Source organism: Pleurodeles waltl, chromosome 4_2, assembly GCF_031143425.1.
Source record: "Pleurodeles waltl isolate 20211129_DDA chromosome 4_2, aPleWal1.hap1.20221129, whole genome shotgun sequence".
Lineage (NCBI taxonomy): Eukaryota > Metazoa > Chordata > Amphibia > Caudata > Salamandridae > Pleurodeles > Pleurodeles waltl.
Window position 1 is genome coordinate 12,242,490 of NC_090443.1, and position 22,980 is coordinate 12,265,469.

General features: G+C 44.7%; 1 protein-coding gene across 1 annotated transcript in view; it reads left to right on the forward strand.

Annotated features, from left to right (window-relative positions):
• The window catches only part of MAN2B1 (mannosidase alpha class 2B member 1), a 271,321-nt gene that overhangs the window by 211,269 nt on the left and 37,072 nt on the right, over window positions 1-22,980 (forward strand). Inside the window, exon 22 of the mRNA XM_069230399.1 lies at window positions 19,521-19,670. Coding sequence (XP_069086500.1) covers window positions 19,521-19,670 — 150 coding nt within the window. The remainder of the gene's footprint in view (window positions 1-19,520; window positions 19,671-22,980) is intronic.

A 22,980-nucleotide genomic window follows, 5' to 3' on the forward strand; every position in this document is an offset into this window, starting at 1 on the left:
GAAACCTACCACTAGACACTGCTATGCAAATAAGTGGAAAATATTTGTTTATTACTGCCATAATAATCAAATTCAACCCTTACACGCATCTGCCAAAGATATAGTAGGATACTTACTACAATTGCAAAAGTCAAAGCTAGCTTTCTCTTCAATAAAAATACATCTGACCGCAATTTCAGCCTACCTGCAAATTACGCACTCAACTTCATTATTTAGGATACCAGTCATAAAAGCATTTATGGAAGGCCTAAAGAGAATTATACCACCACGAACACCACCAGTTCCTTCATGGAACCTCAACATTGTCTTAACACGACTCATGGGTCCACCTTTTGAGCCCATGCACTCTTGTGAAATGCAATATTTAACATGGAAAGTTGCATTTCTGATTGCCATCACATCTCTAAGAAGAGTGAGTGAAATTCAAGCATTTACCATACAAGAACCATTTATTCAAATACACAAGCATAAAGTAGTTCTACGAACAAATCCAATTTTTTTACCAAAAGTGATCTCACCGTTCCACTTGAATCAAACGGTAGAATTACCAGTGTTCTTCCCACAGCCAGATTCTGTAGCTGAAAGAGCACCGCATACATTAGACATCAAAAGAGCACTAATGTACTACATTGACAGAACAAAACTAATTCGAAAAACAAAACAACTATTTATTGCTTTCCAAAAACCTCATACAGGGAATCCATTTTCTAAACAAGGCATTGCTAGATGGATAGTTAAGTGTATTCAAACCTGCTATCTTAAAGCAAAGAGAGAGCTGCCTATTACACCAAAGGCACACTCAACCAGAAAAAAAGGTGCTACCATGGCCTTTCTAGGAAATATTCCAATGAACGAAATATGTAAGGCAGCAACATGGTCTACGCCTCATACATTTACCAAACACTACTGTGTAGATGTGTTAACGGCACAACAAGCCACAGTAGGTCAATCTGTCCTACGAACATTATTTCAAACAACTTCAACTCCTACAGGCTGAACCACCGCTTTTAGGGAGATAACTGCTTACTAGTCTATGCACAGCATGTGTATCTGCAGCTACACATGCCATCGAACGGAAAATGTCACTTACCCAGTATACATCTGTTCGTGGCATTAGTCGCTGCAGATTCACATGCGCCCACCCGCCTCCCCGGGAGCATGTAGCCGTTTAGAAGATGATCTTTAACATTTGTAAATTTGTAAATATATTACTTTAAACTTCATTATGTACATACGTATTCACTCCATTGCATGGGCACTATTACTAGCATACACAACTCCTACCTCACCCTCTGCGGGGAAAACAATCTAAGATGGAGTCGACGCCCATGCGCAATGGAGTCGAAATGGGAGGAGTCCCTCGGTCTCGTGATTCGAAAAAAGACTTCTTCGAAGAAAAACAACTTGTAACACTCCGAGCCCAACACCAGATGGCGGGATGTGCACAGCATGTGAATCTGCAGTGACTAATGCCACGAACAGATGTACACTGGGTAAGTGACATTTTCCATATATACACGGAGTCACAGCATTATTCACAGCCTCTTATGGGGCAGAGATATGGGGGTATGTCGATGCTTCTGTCCCCACAAGAAAATTAGTTACTTACCTGTAACTGTAGTTCTCCAGTATTGGAAACTTTCATAGATTCACATGCTTGAATCATTCCCTGTCGTCGAGATGGGAGCCCCCGGTAAATTTAACCAAGTAGTGTTACCACAGAGTTAAACCTAAGGGCCCTAGGCCTCTTAATTTAACACTCTATCATAGTCATTTTAAGAAAAAGGACCAAACTTCAGAAACCACCAATCAGAAGACACCACCCTCTAGAACCCTCCTGAAAGCAGAAGTGCGTATAACAGGACAAAGAGAAATAGAGGTGAAGGTGAGCTTCTCTGGGGAGGTGGGCGGGGCGCATGTGAATCTATGAAAGGTTCCAATACTGGAGAACTACAGTTACAGGTAAGTTATTTTCTTACTCCAGTATTGGAACTTTCATAGATTCACATGCTTGAATCCGAGTAGCAAGCAGCACATATGCACATTGTAATACTCTTGCAATCTATTCAAGACACACATAGAAAATATGTTAACATACACCAATAAATCAAAATCAAATTCCTTCTTTATTTTTTTTTATTTTTTTAACACAATATAATCACATCTCCATAAGCCTTTAACCTGAATCTGAGATGACTAGTCATAGAGAATGTGCATACCTGAGATCAGGATGGTGGGATGAAAGCAGTGGCTCGCCATCACTGGAAAACATTCCTGAGGACTGCTTGACCCACTGCTACCGCTCCTTGAAATAGTGCTTCCAAGCAGTAATGTCTGGTAAACGTATGGCAGCTTTTCCACGCTGCTGCTCTACAAATGTCTTGCAGTAGTACCCCAGCAAACATCGCTGGTTACGAAGAAACTGCCTGCCTTGAATGCGCACGGACAGACAAATGTAGTGGCTTGCCCGCTGCCTGATGGCAAAATTGAATTGCAGTGAGATCCACCTAGTTATGCTCTGTTTAGAGAGCGGTTGACCCCGTCTGGGTGCACTGTAAACCACAAACAGTTGATTGGACCTGCGAAAAGGTTTAGTCCTGTCCAAATAGAATTTAACCCCTTTGGTGCGGGCGTCTGCCACTGGCCGACACCCACACTACCTCCCTGGTGCGGGTCACGACTAGTGGCCGACACCATGGAGGGGGTTAGAAAATCCTCGTGCCGTATGTCCGCTTCCTGCCCTGACAGGGAAAACAGCCCCAAACGGCCTTCCCGACGATCTGGAAGGCCTCGTATGAAAGGGGAGACTCTCCCCTTTCATACGAGGCCTTCCTGAACATGTTTCCTGAGCCTTAATTGGGCCAGGAAATGCCACTAGACACCAGGGATTTCACTTGGGGGGGGGGGGAGGTTGGAGGGGGGGCGGGTGGTCGTCCCCCATCGGAAAATGAACCCCCCACCCCCACCCCATATGTTTTTATTTGAAGGTTGGTGCCCCCTGGGGCGTTTTTTAATTTTTTTTAAAGAAATTGACAGGGGGGCGTCCGTGGGCAGGGCGACCCCCTGTGGGGTAAATACTTTTTTTTTTTTAGTAGTTGTAGGGTTTCCCTGGGGGCCATTTTGGCCCCCAAGGAAACCCTTCAACTACCAAAAAAATATATATATAATATATAAAATGTCACTTACCCAGTGTACATCTGTTCGTGGCATTAGTCGCTGCAGATTCACATGCTGTGCACATCCCGCCATCTGGTGTTGGGCTCGGAGTGTTACAAGTTGTTTTTCTTCGAAGAAGTCTTTTCGAGTCACGAGACCGAGGGCCTCCTCCCATTTCGGCTCCATTGCGCATGGGCGTCGACTCCATCTTAGATTGTTTTCCCACGCAGAGGGTGAGGTAGGAGTTGTGTATGCTAGTAATAGTGCCCATGCAATGGCGTAATGTACATAATGTAGTTTTAAGTAATATATTTACAAATATACAGATGTTCAAGATCAACTTCTAAACGGCTACAGGCTCCCGGGGAGGCGGGTGGGCGCATGTGAATCTGCAGCGACTAATGCCACGAACAGATGTACACTGGGTAAGTGACATTTTCCGTTCGATGGCATGTGTAGCTGCAGATACACATGCTGTGCATAGACTAGTAAGCAGTTATCTCCCCAAAAGCGGTGGTTCAGCCTGTAGGAGTTGAAGTTGTTTGAAACAATGTCCGTAGTACTGCTTGGCCTACTGTGGCTTGTTGTGCCGTTAGCACATCTACACAGTAGTGTTTGGTAAATGTATGAGGCGTAGACCATGTAGCTGCCTTGCATATTTCGGTCATTGGAATATTTCCTAGAAAGGCCATGGTAGCACCTTTCTTTCTAGTTGAGTGTGCCTTTGGTGTAATAGGCAGTTCTCTTTTTGCTTTAGGATAACAGGTTTGAATGCACTTAACTATCCAACTAGCAATGCCTTGTTTAGAAATTGGATTTCCTGTATGAGGTTTTTGGAAAGCAATAAATAATTGTTTTGTTTTTCGAATTAGTTTTGTTCTGTCAATGTAGTACATTAACGCTCTTTTGATGTCTAATGTATTTAGTGCTCTTTCAGCTACAGAGTCTGGCTGTGGGAAGAACACTGGTAATTCCACTGTTCGATTTAAGTGGAACGGTGATATGACTTTTGGTAAAAATGTAGGATTTGTCCGTAGAACTACTTTATGCTTGTGTATTTAAATTAATGGTTCTTGTATGGTAAATGCTTGAATCTCACTTACTCTTCTTAAAGATGTGATGGCAATTAAAAATGCAACTTTCCATGTTAAGTATTGCATTTCACAAGAGTGCATGGGCTCAAAAGGTGGACCCATGAGTCGTGTTAAGACAATGTTGAGGTTCCATGAAGGAACTGGTGGTGTTCTTGGTGGTATAATTCTCTTTAGACCTTCCATAAATGCTTTTATGACTGGTATCCTAAATAGAGAAGTTGAGTGCGTAATTTGCAGGTAAGCTGAAATTGCTGTAAGATGTATCTTAATGGAAGAAAAAGCTAGCTTTGACTTTTGCAAATGTAGTAAGTATCCTACGATGTCTTTGACAGATGCGTGTAAGGGTTGAATTTGATTATTATGGCAGTAATAAACAAATCTTTTCCACTTATTTGCATAGCAATGTCTAGTGGTAGGTTTCCTAGCTTGTCTTATGACCTCCATACATTCATGTGTAAGGTCTAAGTGTCCGAACTCTAGGACTTCAGGAGCCAGATTGCTAGATTCAGCGATGCTGGATTTGGGTGTCTGATCTGTTGTTTGAGTCGCATTAACAGATCTGGTATGTTTGGTAGTTTGACATGAGGCACTACTGAAAGGTCTAGTAGTGTTGTGTACCAAGGTTGTCTTGCCCATGTTGGCGCTATTAGTATGAGTTTGAGTTTGAGTTTGACTCAACTTGTTTACTAGATATGGAAGGAGTGGGAGAGGGGGAAAAGCGTAAGCAAATATCCCTGACCAACTCATCCATAACGCATTGCCCTGAGACTGATCTTGTGGGTACCTGGATGCGAAGTTTTGGCATTTTGCGTTTTCCTTTGTTGCAAATAGATCTATTTGTGGTGTTCCCCAACTCTGGAAGTAAGTATTCAGTATTTGGGGGTGAATCTCCCATTCGTGGATCTGTTGGTGATCCCGAGAGAGATTGTCTGCTAACTGATTCTGAATTCCTGGAATAAATTGTGCTATTAGGCGAATGTGGTTGTGAATCGCCCAATGCCATATTCTTTGTGCCAGGAGACACAACTGTGTTGAGTGTGTCCCTCCCTGTTTGTTTAGGTAATACATCGTTGTCATGTTGTCTGTTTTGACAAGAATGTGTTTGTGGCTTATTATGGGTTGAAATGATTTCAGCGCTAGAAATACTGCCAATAGTTCTAAGTGATTTATGTGAAACTGTTTTTGTTGAGTGTCCCATTGTCCTTGGATGCTGTATTGATTGAGGTGTGCTCCCCACCCTATCATGGAGGCATCTGTCGTTATTACATATTGTGGCACTGGGTCTTGGAAAGGCCGCCCTTTGTTTAAATTTATACTGTTCCACCATTGAAGCGAGGTGTATGTTTGGCGGTCTACCAACACCAGATCTAGAAGTTGACCCTGTGCCTGTGACCACTGTGATGCTAGGCACTGTTGTAAGGGCCGCATGTGCAACCTTGCGTTTGGGACAATGGCTATGCATGAGGACATCATGCCTAGGAGTTTCATCACCATTTTGACTTGTATTTTTTGTTTTGGATACATGGCCTGTATTACATTGTGAAATTCCTGAACCCTTTGTGGACTTGGAGTGGCAATCCCTTTTGCTGTGTTGATTGTCGCCCCTAAGTATTGCTGTGTTTGACACAGTATAAGGTGTGACTTTGTGTAGTTGATTGAGAAACCTAGTTTGTGGAGGGTTTTTATGACATACTTTGTGTGTTGTGAACACTTTTCTAGCGTGTTGGTTTTGATTAACCAATCGTCTGGGTACGGGAACACATGTATTTGCTGCCTTCTGATATGTGCAGCTACGACTGCCAGGCACTTTGTAAAAACTCTTGGCGCAGTTGTTATTCCGAATGCCAACACCTTGAATTGGTAATGTATCCCTTGGAAAACAAACCTTAAGTACTTTCTGTGTGAAGGATGTATCGGTATATGGAAATATGCATTCTTTAGGTCTAGTGTTGTCATGTAGTCTTGTTGTTTGAGTAGTGGGATTACGTCTTGTAATGTCACCATGTGAAAGTGATCTGATTTGATGTAGGTATTTAATGTTCGGACATCTAATATAGGTCTCAGACTCTTGTCTTTTTTGGGTATGAGAAAGTACAGAGAGTAAACTCCTGTTCCTTTCTGGTGTTTTGGTACTAATTCCATTGCTTCTTTTAGTAGCAGTGCCTGAACCTCTAGTCCTAGAAGATCTATATGTTGTTTTGACATATTGTGTGTTTTCGGTGGGACGTTTGGAGGGAATTTGAGAAATTCTATGCAATAACCATGCTGGATAATTGCTAGGACCCAAGTGTCTGTTGTTATTTCCTCCCATTGTTTGTAAAATTTGGTTAGTCTCCCCCCCCGCCCACCCCCCCACAGATGTTATGTGTTGGGGATGTGTGACTTGGAAGTCACTGTTTGTTTTGAGGAGTTTTGGGACTTTGGAACTTTCCTCTATTCTTTTAGAATTGTCTCCCTCTATACTGATACTGGCTCTGGTAAGTGGGTCTTGTTTGTGAGGTTGTGGGTTCTGTGCTTTGTCCTCGAAACCCCCCTCTAAACTGTGTTTTTCGAAATGTGCCTCTGCCCTGTGGGGAGTAGAGTGCGCCCATGGCTTTGGCCGTGTCAGTGTCTTTTATAAGTTTTTCGATCGCAGTGTCCACCTCCGGCCCAAACAACTGCTGTCCGTTGAATGGCATATTCAGCACAGCTTGCTGTATTTCTGGTTTAAATCCTGATGTACGCAGCCATGCATGTCTCCTTATTGTTACTGCTGTGTTGACAGTTCTAGCAGCTGTGTCTGCAGCATCCATTGCTGACCGTATCCGATTGTTGGAGATACTCTGTCCTTCTTCTACTACCTGCTGCGCTCTCTTTTGGAACTCCTTGGGCAAATGTTCTATAAAGTGTTGCATTTCGTCCCAATGGGCCCTATCGTATCTGGCCAACAAAGCCTGTGAATTGGCAATACGCCACTGGTTTGCTGCCTGTGCCGCCACCCTTTTGCCTGCTGCGTCAAATTTTCTACTTTTCTTTATCTGGAGGTGGTGCATCTCCTGAAGTATGTGAGTTCGCTCTTTTGCGCGCTGCCCCTACTACAACTGAGTCCGGTGTTAGCTGTTGTGTGATGTACACGGGGTCTGTTGGTGGCGGTTTATATTTTTTCTCCACTCTTGGAGTAATGGCCCTTCCTTTTACAGGCTCTTCAAACACTTGTTTGGAGTGTTTTAGCATTCCGGGTAGCATAGGAAGACTTTGATACTGGCTGTGTGTGGACGACAGTGTGTTAAAAAGAAAGTCGTCTTCAATGGGCTCAGCATGCAGGCTGACATTATGAAATGCCGCTGCTCTCGACACCACCTGTGCTTAGGCTGTACTATCCTCTGGTGGCGACGGTCTAGCTGGATAACATTCAGGACTATTATCTGACGCTGGTGCGTCATAAAGGTCCCATGCGTCAGGGTCATCTTGACTCATTCCTGTATGAGTTGGGGATTGCATCATTGGTGGAGTGGCTACCGGTGATGGTTGCGGAGAGCATTGTGGAAATGGGGGCGGGGTTACTTGTTTAGCCACCTTTGCCTGTAGCTGCTTGTCTTTTTCCTGAAAGGCAAGTTTGCGTTTCATTTTAATCGGAGGGAGAGTACTGATCTTCCCTGTTTCTTTTTGGATATGGAGCCTTCTTTGTGTATAGTCTGGCTCTATTGTTTCCAATTCCTGTCCAAATCTATGTGTCTTCATTTGTGTAAACAGTCCTTGTTCCTCAGTGTAGGAACTTGTTTTTGGTTCCGAGGCCGGATGTTTCAGTATCGAAACCTTTTCGGCTGCTTTTTTCAGTTCCGACGAAACCTTCTTTACTTTCGGCGTCGTGGTCTCTCGGTGCTGATCCATTTCGGTGCCACTATCTCGAGCCCGAGATTGCTGTGTGGCGGTATCTCGACCGGAGTCGGATGACTTCGCCCCCAGCGTGCCCTTTTTCGGTGCCGATGATCGGTCACCTATTCTTTGGGTTAAGCCATGGCCTGTTGGCGGTGGCGTCCCCTGGGCTTTAGTGGTTTTTTCGTGAGTCTTGTGTTTCGACGTCTTACTTGCAGTTTTCGGCGTTTCTTCGGGATCGATCTCATCCGAGTCCGATTCCTGGATGGAGAATGTTTCTTCCTCCTCCTCGAAACGCTCTTGTCCTGCCGACGCCATTTGCAGTCTCCTTGCTCTTCGGTCTCTTAGTGTCTTCCTGGACCGAAACGCTCGACAGGCTTCACAAGTATCTTCCTTGTGTTCCGGCGACAAAAACAAGTTACAGACCAGATGCTGATCTGTATATGGATACTTGTTATGGCATTTTGGGCAGAAGCGGAATGGGGTCCGTTCCATCAGCCTTGAAGAGACACGTGGCCGGGCCGAGCAGGCCCTGACGGGGATCGAAAAAACCCCGAAGGGCCACCGGAGCTCTTCAAAAGTCGGTGTCGATCTGTTGTAACTAACCCGATACCGAACGCAAACAATACCGACGATTTTTACGAGATTCTAACTAACTTTCCGACCCGAAACACAGAGCGAAAAGGAACACGTCCGAACCCGATGGCGGAAAAAAAACAATCTAAGATGGAGTCGACGCCCATGCGCAATGGAGCCGAAATGGGAGGAATCCCTCGGTCTCGTGACTCCAAGACTTCTTCGAAGAAAAACAACTTGTAACACCCCGAGCCCAACACCAGATGGCGGGATGTGCACAGCATGTGTATCTGCAGCTACACATGCCATCGAACATATATATATCATATATATATATTTGCCACCAGTTGTCTTGCAGTTGCAGCTTGCATCTTCAAAACAATGCACATACTTCAACTGACGCATTTCAACTGTAGCTTTTAGGCAGCAATAAAAAAAGTCAAGTAAGTCTTGTGATTGTTTCTGCTACAAAAGGATCAGACTTTTGTCTAGTGGCAGTTTTAGTGCCATAAAGAAGCGCAGAAGGTTAATGTGCCTACTGCAAATCTGTATTTTATGTAAATAGCTGAGTACTTTAGTAAAGTCAGCCACTACCTGCGCTATAATACAAATGAAATGTATGTGCGGGGTGGGGGTTGGCTAATGGAGAGATGAAGAGCACTTTTGCTGGGTGGTAATGAGGGAATCCGAGGAGGAGGACATGGGAGTGGGAGCACCAATAATGATTGTTGGACTGGGCGCAGGAGGTGCTAAAGACTGTGACGAATAGTATGTGATAAGGTGTTTGAGTGTCTTGAAAGAACGTGCTGATTGAGTGAAGAAGTGCAGGTAAGGTGGCCTCTACTGTTGCACGTATCTCACACACACAAGCAATTTTGTGACTGTTTGCTATTGGCTAAACTGTTGCTCTAAAACACTAGCCGAGGTGGCATCTTGATGGATGACTGCTGCTGACGCCGTCACTCTGGTTATAGAGGACAGCTCTGACATAGGATCAGAGACTGAGACATCATCTGAGGGATAGGACAATGGCGCAGACTCTGGGAGTGACTTTCAGTTGGAGGAGTCCCATTGGATAACTCCTTCCAGTAAATTGTGAGGGAGGTGATGAGGGCAGTCCTGTTGTCCCTTCGCAAGCACAGTCGGTGCAACAGGGCAATAGTGGGTTAGCCCAACCCAGAGAGCAGGTGAATGCGGCGGCAAGCACAGAGAGGGTGCTCTCTTGGGAGCTCCCAATTTAGTTCAGCCCCAAATTCCACTTCCCAAATTGTATTGTGGAGACATCAAAATTATCTAACACAAAACAAACTGGTTTTGTAAGGCAGCCACCTGTGTTTTTGGTTCTGGGTTCGGCGGCCATATAGGGAAACATACTAAACCCAAACATTTCTGGAAACTAGACATCCGGGGGAAGTCCACAGAGGTGACACTTGTGTGGATTCCCCAAAGTTTTCTTACCCATAATACCCTGAAAAGCTGAAATGTTGAATAAAAACTCTATTTTTCTTGCATTTGTCACACAAACTACAGGAATATGCTGAGATCCACAAAATTCCTACCACCCAGTGATTCCTCATCTGGCCTGATAAAAACACTACCCCACTTGAGTGCCTATACCTAGTGCCTGCGTAAGGAATGGATCATCCCAGGGTCAACAGTTGCCTCATGTAAGTACCAACATTGACCGTTGTGTGATCTATTCCTGTCACGGGCACTAGGCCTACCCACACAAGTGAGGTACCATTTGTATCGGGCGACTTGGGGGAATGCTGGGAGGAAGGAAATTGGTGGCTCCTCCCAGATTCTAGAACTTTCTGTCACCGAAATGTGATGAAAGAGTGTTTTTTTGGCCACATTTTGAGGTTTGCAAAGGATTCTGGGTAACAGAACCTGGTCAGAGCCCCGCAAGTCAGCCCATCCTGGATTCCCCTAGTTTTCAAAAATGCGCAGGTTTGGTAGGTTTCCCTAGGTGCCGGCTGAGCTAGAGGCCAAAATCTACAGCTAGGCACTTTGCAAAAAACACGTCAGATTTCCATGTAAAAATGTGATGTGTCCATGCTGCCTTTCCTGTCGCAAGCATTAGGCCTACCCACGCAAGTGAGGTACCATTTTTATCGGGAGACCTGGGGGAACACAGAATAGCACAACAAGTGTTATTGCCCCTTGTCTTTCTCTTCATTTTTTCCTTCCAAATGTAATACAGTGTGTAAAAAAGGCGTCTATTTGAGAAATGGCCTGTAATCCACATGCTAGTATGGGCACCCCGGAATTCAGAGATGGGCAAACAACCACTGCTTCTCAATACCTCATCTTTTGCCCATTTTGGAAATACAAAGGTTTTCTTGATACCTATTTTTCACTCTTTATATTTTAGCAAATTAATTGCTGTATACCCGGTATAGAATGAAAACCCATTGCAAGGTGCCACTCATTTACTGGCTCTGGGTACCTAGGGATCTTGATGAACCTAGAAGCCCTATATATCCCTGCAACCAGACGAGTCCAGCACAGGTAACTGTATATTGCTTTAAAAAATCTGACATTGCAGGAAAAAGTAAGAGTAAAACGTGGACAAATGGCTGTTTTTTTCAGCTCAATTTCAATATTTTTTTATTTCAGCTGTTATTTTCTGTAGAAAAACCTTGAAGGATCTACACAACCCTTTGCTGAATTCAGAATTATGTCTACTTTTTAGAAATACTTAGCTTTCCGGGATCCAGTGTTGGTTTCACACCCATTCCTGCCACTAACTGGAAGGAGGATGAAAGCACCAAAAATAGTAAAAATTAAGTATGTCCCAGTAAAATGCCAAAATTGTGTTGAAAAATGTGGTTTTCTGATTCAACTCTGTCTGTTCCTGAAAGCTGTGAAGATGGTGATTTTAGCACCGCAAACCCTTTGTTGGTGCCATTTTCAGGGAAAACCCCACAAGCCTTCTTCTGCAGCCTTTTTTTCCCCCCTTTATTTTTTATTTTTTTTAAAAAAAACGACATTTTAGGTGTAATTTGGCTAATTTCCTGGTCTCCTCCAGGGGAACCCAGAAACTCTGGGTACCTTTAGAATCCCTAGGATGTTGGAAAAAGACGCAAATTTGGTGTGGTTAGCTTATGTGGACAAAAACTTATGAAGGCCTAAGCGTGAACTACCCCAAATAGCCAAAAAAGGGCTCAGCACAGGGGGGAGGGAGTGGGGAGGCCCAGCAGCTAAGAGGTTAATACACCTTTTAATGTCTAAAGAGTGCAGTGCTCTCTCGCAGGAGTAGTCTGATCTGGAAAAAATGTCTTGAAAACTAAGAGCTCATTCAGATGAAAATCTGAAGGGACCTTTGGGATATAATGTGGGTTAGTGCGCAAGATTAGTCTGTCTTTTTTTGGTCTGTAAAAACGGCTTTTGTATGGACAGTGCTTGTATCTCACTGACTCGTCTGGCTGATGTGAGGGCAACAAGTAAGGCAACTTTCTAGGAGAGGAATTTCAGAGAAGCTCGATGAATTGGCTCAAAAGGCTGCTACATAAGCTGCGCAAGAGCAATATTCAGATTCCACAAGGGAGGAGGAGGCCGAAATGGTGGAAAGACTCTGAAAAACTCTTTCAGAAATCGTTTTATCAACCTAGGTGATCATAACAAAGGTGAAGAGTCTGAGAGACTAAGATGCAATTGCTGCCAGGTGCACCTTTATAAAGGAATGCGCAAGATCTGATTGCGCTAAATGCAGTAAGTAAGGTAAGATTTGCTCCGGAGATGAGGAAAGAGGATCAATTTGGTGTTGGTGACACCACAAACAAAACCTTTTCCACTTAAAAGTGTGAGCCTCATTGGTGCTGGCTGCTCTGGCTTTGGATGGAATGTCTCTGCACTCTTGTGGAATATTTAAATGTGCAAATTCCCTGTGCTTAGGAGCCATGCTGATAATCGCATCGACTGAGGATCCGGATGCAAGATCTGACCCCTGCCCATTGTTAGCAAATACGGAGATGTTTTCAGTGGGATGTGAGGCTTCACTGACAGAAAAGAAGCTTCGCGAACCAATGTTGGCGAGGCCAGTACGGAGCTATTAATATCAGAGTGCACGGAATGCCTCTTCATCTTTGTTAGGACTCTCGGGATCAAGAATATTGGAGGAAAAATTTATGCAAAGATTCCTGACCAAACTATGGAAAATGCATTCCCCCATGATCCCTTTTGGTGATGCCAGCTTGCGAAGTATTGGCATTTGGCATTTAACTCGCAGGCGAAAAAATGTGGTTCACTGCGGCCTGTTCCAGTTCCCATTCGTGACATATCGATTTTTGCCTGCTGAGCGGGTCTGCTATTGTGTTCTGTATGCCTGGAAGGTGCACTGCTGTGAGCATGATGCCTTGCTGCAACGCCCAATTCCATATTTCTTGAGCTTCCCTGGAGAGAGGAAGAGATCTTGTGCCTCCCTGTATGTTGAGGTAATGCATCGTAGTGGTGTTGTCCATTCTTATTACCACCTCTGAACCAGCAATCTTTGGGAGGAAGGCCTGTAAACCCAGATAAACTGCTTTGAGCTCCAGCAGATTGATGTGCATTGTCTGTAACTCAAGTGGCCGCTTGCCACTTAACCGTAGGTCTTGTAAAACAGCTCCCCAACCTTCCAGTGAGGCATCTGTGGTGATAGTCCACGGTGCTGGGCGATGAAGAAATGATAGGCCGACAGAGATGTTTTTGAGACCACCACACCAGAGCTTTGATTATTGCTGGGGTAATGCTTATCTGATTTTCGAAGCTTCCTGAAATCTGGAGCCATTGTAGATTGAGCTGCTCTTGCAGGGGGCGCATCTTGAGCCTGCAGAGAGGAACTAGGAGGTATGCATGATGACATCATGCCCAATAAGGACTTGAAGAGGCGAACTGAAATGTAGCGCTTTTTCTGAATTGATTTTGCTAGAGATATAATTTTTTGCTGTCCCTCCACAGTGGGACATGTCATAGTGGATTGAGTGTCCAGTTTTGCCCCTAAAAAGGTGATCCTGTGTGATGGTAGGGGTTTGGATTTCTCCCAGTTGAGGGTCAGGCCTAAGCTGTTGAGCAAGGAAACGCACTTTCTTGTTGACCAGTGTGCTCCTGTATAGGTGTTTGCTTTTATCAGACAATCGTCTAGGTATGGGAATACCTGATGTTTTCTTCTCCTGAGAAAGGCTGCAATTGGAGCTAGACAACTCGTAAATATCCTGGGAGCTGCCTTTAGGCCAATAGGGAGGACTCAAAATTGAAAATGGCTTCCGTTCACCATGAATCTCAGGTATTGTCTGTGGGCTGGGTGAATGGGGATGTGGAAATAGGCATCCTTTAGGTCTGGTGTAGACATAAAGCTTCCCTGGTTCAGTCGCAAAAGGACATCCTGTAGGCTTATCATGCGGAAGGATTGTTTTTTTCAAGTAGGTGTTTAATTCTCTGACATCGAGGATCGGCCTACAGTCCTTCCACTTTTTGCGAGCGATAAAGGATCTGGAGTAAATCCCCTTCTTCGCTGTGGAGGTACCATCTCTATTGCTCCTTTGAGGAGCATTTTGCTGATCTCTCTTTTGAGTTGTTCTAGATACTTCGGTGAAGTTCTGCGAGGAGGATTGGGAGGCGGCATTTGAACAAACTCTAGAGTGTGTCCTTGCTTTATTAGTTGTAAGACTTACTTGTCCGATGTCATGACTTGCCATTGTTGGAAAAACATGGATATCTTTCCGCCTGGAACCGGAGGAGGACGGTAGGTTGCAGCCGGAGTCTTGGGTGTATCATGCTCTGCAAGCTGAGTCCTTAGGAGGGCTAGTTGAGCGTCCTCTGGAGCCAGATCTGCTGTAGGCTGCTTGTGGCAGTTGCCTTTGGGTGTAGTATTGACAAAACTGCTGAGAGGAGGAAGGATACATCGAGTGCCTGTATTGCTGGTAGCCTCTCCTATATGAAGGCATCTCACGCTCTCTCGTGGTTCAAAAGGAAGGCTTCCGAAACTGGAGAGTCCCCAAAGATTTTGCAGTATCCTTGTCTGATTTAGTTGACTGTAGTGCCTCGTTAATATGCTTACCAAACAATGCCTGGCCAGCAAAAGGAAGATCTAGGATTTTATTCTGGACTTCAGGATGGAACGATGTGGCCTTTAACTAGCCTTGCCTCCGAAGGACAGCCACACCTGCGAGCTGATGAAACGCAGTAGTGGCTATATCTACAGCACAATCTATCATTTCCGCTGACGTACGCTCTCCCTCATGCAATGTCTTTTTTTGCCTCTGACTTAACATCCTCCGGAAACTGGCCAATATGCAGGGTGATGTCTGCCCCTATTTGTCTGTCATATCTGGCTAACAGTGCCAGGGAGTTAGCCACTCTTATAATGAAGCTAGACATTGACGAAAACCTCTTTCCAGTATCGTCCAACTGTCTACCCTCTTTGTCTGGAGGTGCGGAAATTGGAGCAGAGGGATTCTTGGATCTTCTCTGTGCTGTCTGAGCAACCACAGAATCTGGATGGGGGTGACCAGTCAAACCTGCTGGAGCATCCTCCGGTGCCCTGTACTTCTTGTCCAGTCGAGGATCACCACTGTGACTGTAGCAGGTTTGTGCATGACTTTCAAACCCTCTTCCAATATGAAGTTGTCTAACGGTATGGAGCGTACAGATTTTTGAAAAGGCTCTTTAAATCATATAGAAAGCAATCTATTTGCCTGGAAGAGCAAACCGTTTAGCTGCTCTCTCCAAAAGATTATGGAATTCCCCCGATGTCATCTGGAGGAGAATCCACTTTTGGCTGGGGAGGAGGAGGAGAAGCTGGAATTACATATTCGTTCCACTCCGACTAAGTGTGAAGGAGTTCTCCTTCTTGATCACCTTCCGAAACGTCCATCTCTTGTGGTATGGTCATATCTGGTGTGGCCACATTCGCTAGTGGTAAAGAGGTTGGCCTCTGATGTGGAGTGGTAACCCTTGGAACGGGTTTAGAAGGAGGTTGTGGTTGACCCTGTACTGAGGTGGAAAACGCTTACTGTAATCAGCAAGCATCGCTCTGAGATCAGAAAGCAGAGCTTGGTATGTATGCATCCTCCTGATATGCCTGATCCTCAACGTAGTACTGCGGGTCATAGGTGTCACCATACTAGTCATCTTCATCTTGATATTTCACATTCAATTGTGAGGGGCTATGTGCAGTCCCAAATGGTCCCTTCTCGTCCAATTCTTCATCACCCTCTAACATGTACTGGCATGAGAGGGGTTACTTTACTAGGCAAGTTTTCCTGGCTTCTGTGTTTTTCCCTCGTTGTCATCGACGAGTTCATTGACAGCGCAGATAAAGCCTTCATAGACGGTGGAGTCGTCGTTGACGACGAACCCATGGCAATTTTAATCGTTGACAGCCTTACAGAGGAGGCTACTGTCTCCGAGGTAGGCGACTACGACGATGGCAATGAGGACACCACTGATACTGCCATCAACGATTACAACGTGTAGATTCTCGTCGACAATGATATCGTCGACCCTGTCCTTGTCGAGGGTGGGATGCTCGTCGACGATTTCGTCGTCAGGAAAGCAGTCAGCAATGGTGAAGTGGAGACCATCGTCGACGGTGGGAAGGCACTCACCGATGTCGACGATGAGGCTGTCGTCGACGGTATAGTCTTTGCCACTGGACCAGAGGAGAGCCATTTGAAAGGTGCAGTAGATTTATATGGAGGCACAGAAGATGTTTTTTTTTTTATGCCTTTCAGAGCTGCTGGCATGACCTCTTTCCATTTTTTGGAGAATCTGTGAGGTGAAGTGGAAGGGCGGCGACCTTTGTAAGACCCTGAGGTGGTCTTTCTTTGGGCCTTTCTTGGCTGCTCTGATGAATAACTTGAATGTGATCTAGCCCTTATAGATGACTTTTTGGACGATGCTGAGGCGTCATCACTGTCTGAATCAGAGACTGGATTATCTCTAGATTTAAGTTTTTGCAGTCATATCAATAATCTGCCCTCTCTATCCCTCAGGGTCTTAGAAGAAAAGATACAACAAATCTTGCAGTCCTTAGCCGAGTGGTCTGGGTAGAGGCAGTATATACAGTCCTGATGAGGGTCTTCAGAGTGTAATCTCCTTTTCCCACAGGTCTTGCAGAATCTGAATAAACCTTTCTTTTCCTTGTCAGACATGCTGTAGGCCTTACCCACAATCACTCAAAACGAGTTTAGCAGAAGAAAATCAGCTTAGAGCTAATCCAAAAAGTATGAAGAAAGAGCAGAGCTTTGAGATGACTCCCTAGCACGACGTGCTGTAGAAAATCTGAGGTACTGGAGCTTCTCTCAGGAGGGTTCTAGAGGGTGGTGTCTTCTTATTGGTGGATTCTAACGTTTGGTCCTTTTTCTTAAAATGACTATGATAGAGTGTTAAATTAAGAGGCCTAGGGCCCTTAGGTTTAAATCTATGGTAACACTACCCGGTTAAATTTACCGGGGGCTCCCATCTCGACGACGGGGAATGATTCAATAGAGAATACCTTCATTGCTTAATCTACCTACGGGTACTCCCCTGGTCCACTGAAGTTAGATTTAGCATCAAATCCTATAAATATGGTGTTGTTGTTAAAACCTCTACTGTACTGGGGGAGGTTATGGACAACCGCGGAGCAGTTTCCCTACAGGGATTCCTTAATTTATTTATTCTCGTGTGACTCATGGGTGGTCTCCCCTCACTGAAAAATGTTAAGATGCAGTGCGAGAAATTGGGAATGGCAGAGCTCTGGAATTCACCAACAGTACAAGAAAGAAAGTGAAAAGAGCATATTGGGATAATCTCCTGCAACAAATTTGGTTGGATCATGATAATGGGAATCGCACAAGGCAGTTTTTGTGTGTTAAATGTTCACCGAATTTTGAAGTTTATATGGATAATATTTATCCGCCCATTGCAAAATGACTGTACGTCCAAATTAGGTTTGGTATATTGCCTCTAAGTTTGTTAACGACTAAATGGGAAAAACAAGGTGGATCTTCAAAAATTTTGCCCTTATTGCCCATTGGTAAAAGAAACTGAAGAACATTTTATATTCCGCTGCCCCCAGTACTTACACCCACGCAGGAAATTGAAAATTGCTGTCTGTAAGCACGTGGATGTAAGGCATTAGTGGGAGGCTTTAGGAATCTTGAAACGTGACCCAAAGGCAACAATAGTTTTTGCAGTAGCAACGTTTCTGGAGTATGCTTGGCAGATTAGACAGAATAGGTTGCTCTAGGGGAGGCATTGTTTAGAAATGATGGTAGATAGTATAACTCTTGATCTATGTGTCTTTTAGAGCAAGTTCCATCTGAGGTGGCAGTCAAATTTACCGGCATTCCCCGGAGGAAGGAAACTCTTCGATAGCATAACGGTTCCTTCACAGCCATTGTAGGCTTATGTAGAGGTTTTTACTGTCTTTACATGGTTGTGTGTATTTGGGTGGAGGAGTTGGTTATCCTGATATGTGGGGTAAATTGTGTGGTTTTACTTTATTTTTTGTTAATCTGGTTCGCTATATGTGTACTTTTTTATTACATTTTATATTGTATTTATAATTTGTATTTCTTGTACTTTATGGTTGGTGGCTGAAAGTTTTTTATATGTGTGTGTGTGTGTGTGTATATATATATATATATATATATATATGTGTATATATGTGTGTATATATATATATAATATCTTGGAAGCATGTAGATGTGGGAGACTGTGATAAAGAAAGAAGCAAGAATTAAAAGGGCTGCAGTCAAGACCAAAATGATAGGTGCTGGGGGTGACATCCATGAATTGTTGTCCCATGTTCGAAAGAATAGAGGTGTTGTGTGGGATTGTCATGAAAAGAGCTGACCTTTAAAGCATTTTTTAGCATCTTCAGAGCTTTTGTGAATAGCTACCTAGAGACTGGACATAGGGGGTAATTGCTAGGTTTTGTCTTTCTTGCTATGTGTAAATTAGTAGAAATAAACAACTGCTTTTAAATATCTCACAATGTGGTGGGTTTACAGGCATAAACTTGAAAACAATTTAAACTATTGAGTTGGAGGGGTTTACTGGCCTAACCTTGAGAACAGACTTTCTCACTACTAGAGAAAAGGTATGTTTGTTTGGTGCTTGCCACAATATAAAACTGTGAGAAGAGCAAAACCGTAACCTAGCCCACACCGCAAATGGTGGGACCATGCACTGCTCCTGAAACTAAAATAGGCAAGCAGCAAAACTATTGTTTTTAGTCTTCTGGATCAATATGCCTTGCATTTCTCTTTAGTGCTGTTTTACCTAGCTTCTACAAACACATCTGCATAAATTCTCGAGATCTGATTCTGCCTAATGCAGCGTTTAGAGCCTTGCTTCTCCTGGATGAAAAATCATGCACCAGTTTGTGGCTTCTGTAGATTTCAAGGGGTTCCAGAGCTTTTGTGTGTTTTTTATTTTTTTTATTTTTATTTTAAAGAGGTGGGGGATCAATGTTGGAGGTTTCGAGAACCCTGACTGGATCTAGAGGTTAATTGGATGAGTATGGCAGCTACATTTCTAAAGGTCTTGAGGTTCTCTTTCAGTAGAAACATTCTACAGGCTCAACTAATTTTTGAGACTGTTTTTCTAAATGGTTCAATTTCTAAATGCCAGTTTCTGTTAAACTGATAGCTTCCATTAACTGTGTATGTTTTAGGCTCGAGGGCTCTTTTCTGGCGGGCGCAATTAGACATATTAACCCCTTCACTATTCAACCTATCCCACTTTTTCAGTCTTTACCCGTGGTTTCTTTTGTTTTCCTTTGTGTTGTCCACCCCCTTTGTCTACGGGTTCTTCCACCTCATCTTGTTCTCTTTTTTTTGTTTTTTTTTTCTCTCTCGTATCTGCTAGTTCTCAGCATTGACAGCTGAACTTCCTATTAATGTCCACTTGCTGACCTTGGCACAGTTGGATGTCAACACTGTCCTTATTCGGTTGGAGCACCAGTTTGAGAAGGGGGAGAGCGCAAACTATTCCAGGCCAGTCATCGTCAACCTGCAGGTAGGTACTGCAGAGGAGTACCCCTTGTACTCACGCATGTTTACCATGTTGCCAAAGCCAATTTGCCATAGGTTTGTTCAGTTTACTCTTATTGCTTGCCTGGTGGTTACCCTACATTTGTCAGTCATTTCTAAACCCTATTATCACGAGAATGACGTCCAAGGGAATTATTTCTGTAAGAAACTGCCTTGGTAGACTCTGGGAATGGAGGATGGTGCAGTCCAAACTGACCAGCACAGCACTTTGATTTAAGTAATGTTAATGTTAGCCACAGCTTAGATATCCTAGGTTTATGCATAAGTAGCACATGCAGTCCATTTTTTCCTTTATCTTGTAGCACAGTTTATCCCTTTATAAATGTGTACCAAAATGCATATAAAAAAACCCTTGACTGAAATGAACTACTTATGCATGGACCCGAGAAACCTTAGAGCTCTTCCTTAAATTGGTTTTGATAGCTGTGGCACGAGCAGCACAGCACACTAGCATGAACTGTGTGTAATTGTTTTGTGAAGCAACTAACCAAATGACAATTACAGTCAAATGAATACCTTTTTTTAATTACCTTGGTGTAACTCTTAAGAAAAATGAATCTCAAATGAAGAGCAAGTTCAGGAAATCAAATGTTTTAGTGGGATAAAGGCAAAATGAAGTATATCGCTTCCAATTTATGGCAGCTACCCAGGCTCCTTCAGCTCCAACAGATCTGTTTACTGCTGCAGTACCCTGTATGTAGGAATCCCTGGACCTTGCACTCTCACTACCAAGATTTGTGGTCCCTGATACCCCTCCAAGTGTGTGCAGCCATCTTGGCTCTTGAAATGTAGGGCATGTGGTAATAAGATGCTGAATTACAAGCAAACTTGCCCATCTACCATGGGCTAAAGCAACTATACCAATGTGAGAGGCTGTGATGTCCATCGCAGGCCAGGAAAATGGCAAATTGGGCTGAATTCTCCCGCAGAGAATTCAGATCCGTCCAAGCTCACTTAGAAACATATGCTGGTGTAACTAAGCTGTTGTTTTGGTGGTTGTTGTGGACACTTGTAGGAAATTGGCTCTGTATATACTATTTCAAAGTAAGAAATAGTGTGCACAGAGTCTAAGGGTTCCCCTTAGAGGTACGATAGTGGCAAAATTAGATAATTCTAATGCTCTATTTTGTGGTAGTGTGGTTGAGCAGTAGGCTTATCAGAGGGTAGTTTTAAGCATTTGTTGGACATACACAGGCAATAAATGAGTAACGCACACTCAAAGACTTACTCCAGGCCAATAGTTTTTTTTATATGGAAAAATATCTTATCTTAGTTTATTTTAAGAACCACAGGTTCAAGATTTGAAGTACACACATAAAATGCAAGGTATTCCACACAGGTAAGTTAGGAACTTTGAATGAACACAATATCATGTTCAGTCTTTGTTAAAATGGCAATAAGCTATTTCAAAAGTGGACACTGCAAAAATCAACAGTTCCTGGGGGAGGTAAGTAATGGTTAGCTTGTCAGGTAAGTAAGTCTTAGTTCCTGGGCATAGGCAGCCCACCAGTGGGGGTTCAAGGCAACCCCAAAGTTACCACATCAGCAGCTCAGGGCCGGTCAGGTGCGGAGGTCAAAGAGGTGCTCAAAACACGTAGGCGCCTATGGAGAACAGGGGTGCTCCGGTTCCAGTCTGCCAGCAGGTAAGTACACGCGTCCTCGGGGGGCAGACCAGGGGGGTTTTGTAGAGCACTGGGGGACACAAGTAGCCACACAAAACACACCCTCAGCGGCACAGGGGTGGCCGGGTGCAGTGTGCAAAGCAGGCGTCTGGTTTTAGATAGGATTCAATGGAGGGACCCCGGGGTCACTCTAGCGGTGCAGGCACGGGGGGGGCTTCTCGGGCCAGCCAACACCTGGGCTAGGCAGAGGGTCTCCTGGGGGGTCACTCCTGCACTGGGGTTCGGTTCCTTCAGGTCCAGGGGGCTGCGGGTGCAGTGCTGGTTCCAGGCGTCGGGTCCCTTGTGGCAGGCAGTCGCAATCAGGGGGAGCCTCTGGATTCTCTCTGCAGGTGTCGCTGTGGGGGTCCAGGGGGGTCATCTCAGGCTACTCACGGGGTCACAGTCGCCGGGGAGTCCTCCCTGTGGTGTTTATTCTCTGGATCTCGAGCCGGGCGTCTGGTGCAGAGTGAGAAGTCTCATGCTTCTGGTGGGAAACGTGAGTTCTTTAAAAGTTGCTTCTTTGTTGCAAAGAAGTTGCTGTTGTTGAGCAGAGCCGCTGCTCACAGGAATTTCTTGGTCCTTTAGTCCAGGGACTAAAGTCCTCTGAGGCTTCAGAGGTCGCTGGTTCCTGTCGGATACGTCGCTGGTTGCAGGTTTTCGAGTCAGGAGACAGGCCAGTAGGGCTGGGGCCAAAGCAGTTGTCGTCTTCCGTCTTCTCTGCAGGCTTGTAGGTCAGCAGTCCTCCTTGTTTCTTCAGGATGCAGGAATCTGATTTCCTGGGTTCTGGGGTGCCCCTAAATACTAAATTTAGGGGTGTGTTTAGGTCTTGGAGGGCAGTAGCCAATGGCTACTGTCCTGGAGGGTGGCTACACCCTCTTTGTGCCTCCTCCCTGTTGGCAGGGGGGCACATCTCTAATCCTATTGGGGGAATCTTCCAAAACTAAGATGGAGGATTTCTAAAGGCCGGGGTCACCTCAGCTCAGGACACCTTAGGGGCTGTCCTGACTCGTGGGTGACTCCTCCTTGTTGTTCTCATTATCTCCTCCAGCCTTGCCGCCAAATGTGGGGGCAGTGGCCGGAGGGGTGGGCATCTCCACTAGCTGGGATGCCCTGGGGGCACTGTGACAGGCTTTGTTCCTGGCCACAGAGTGACAAAGGCACTCGCCCCATGTGGCCAGCAACTTGTCTGGTTTGTGGCAGGAACTGGTAAGTCTACACTAGAAGTCAGATTGGTATTCAGGGGGCCTCTCTAAGATGCCACCTGGGTGCATGTTACAATAAATTGCACACTGGCATCAGTGTGCATTTATTGGGCTGAGAAGTTTGATAGCAAACTTCCCAGATTTCAGTGTAGCCATTAGGGAACTGTGTAGTTCGTGTTTGACAAACTCCCAGACCATATACTCTTATGGCTACCCTGCACTTACAATGTCTAAGGTTTTGCTGAGGCACTGTAGAGGCATAGTGCTCATGCACATATGCCCTCACCTGTGGTATAGTGCACTCTGCCTTAGGGCTGTAAGGCCTGCTAGAGGGGTGACTTATCTATGCCATAGGCAGTGTGAGGTTGGCATGGCACTCTGAGGGGAGTGTCATGTCGACTTAGTCATTTTC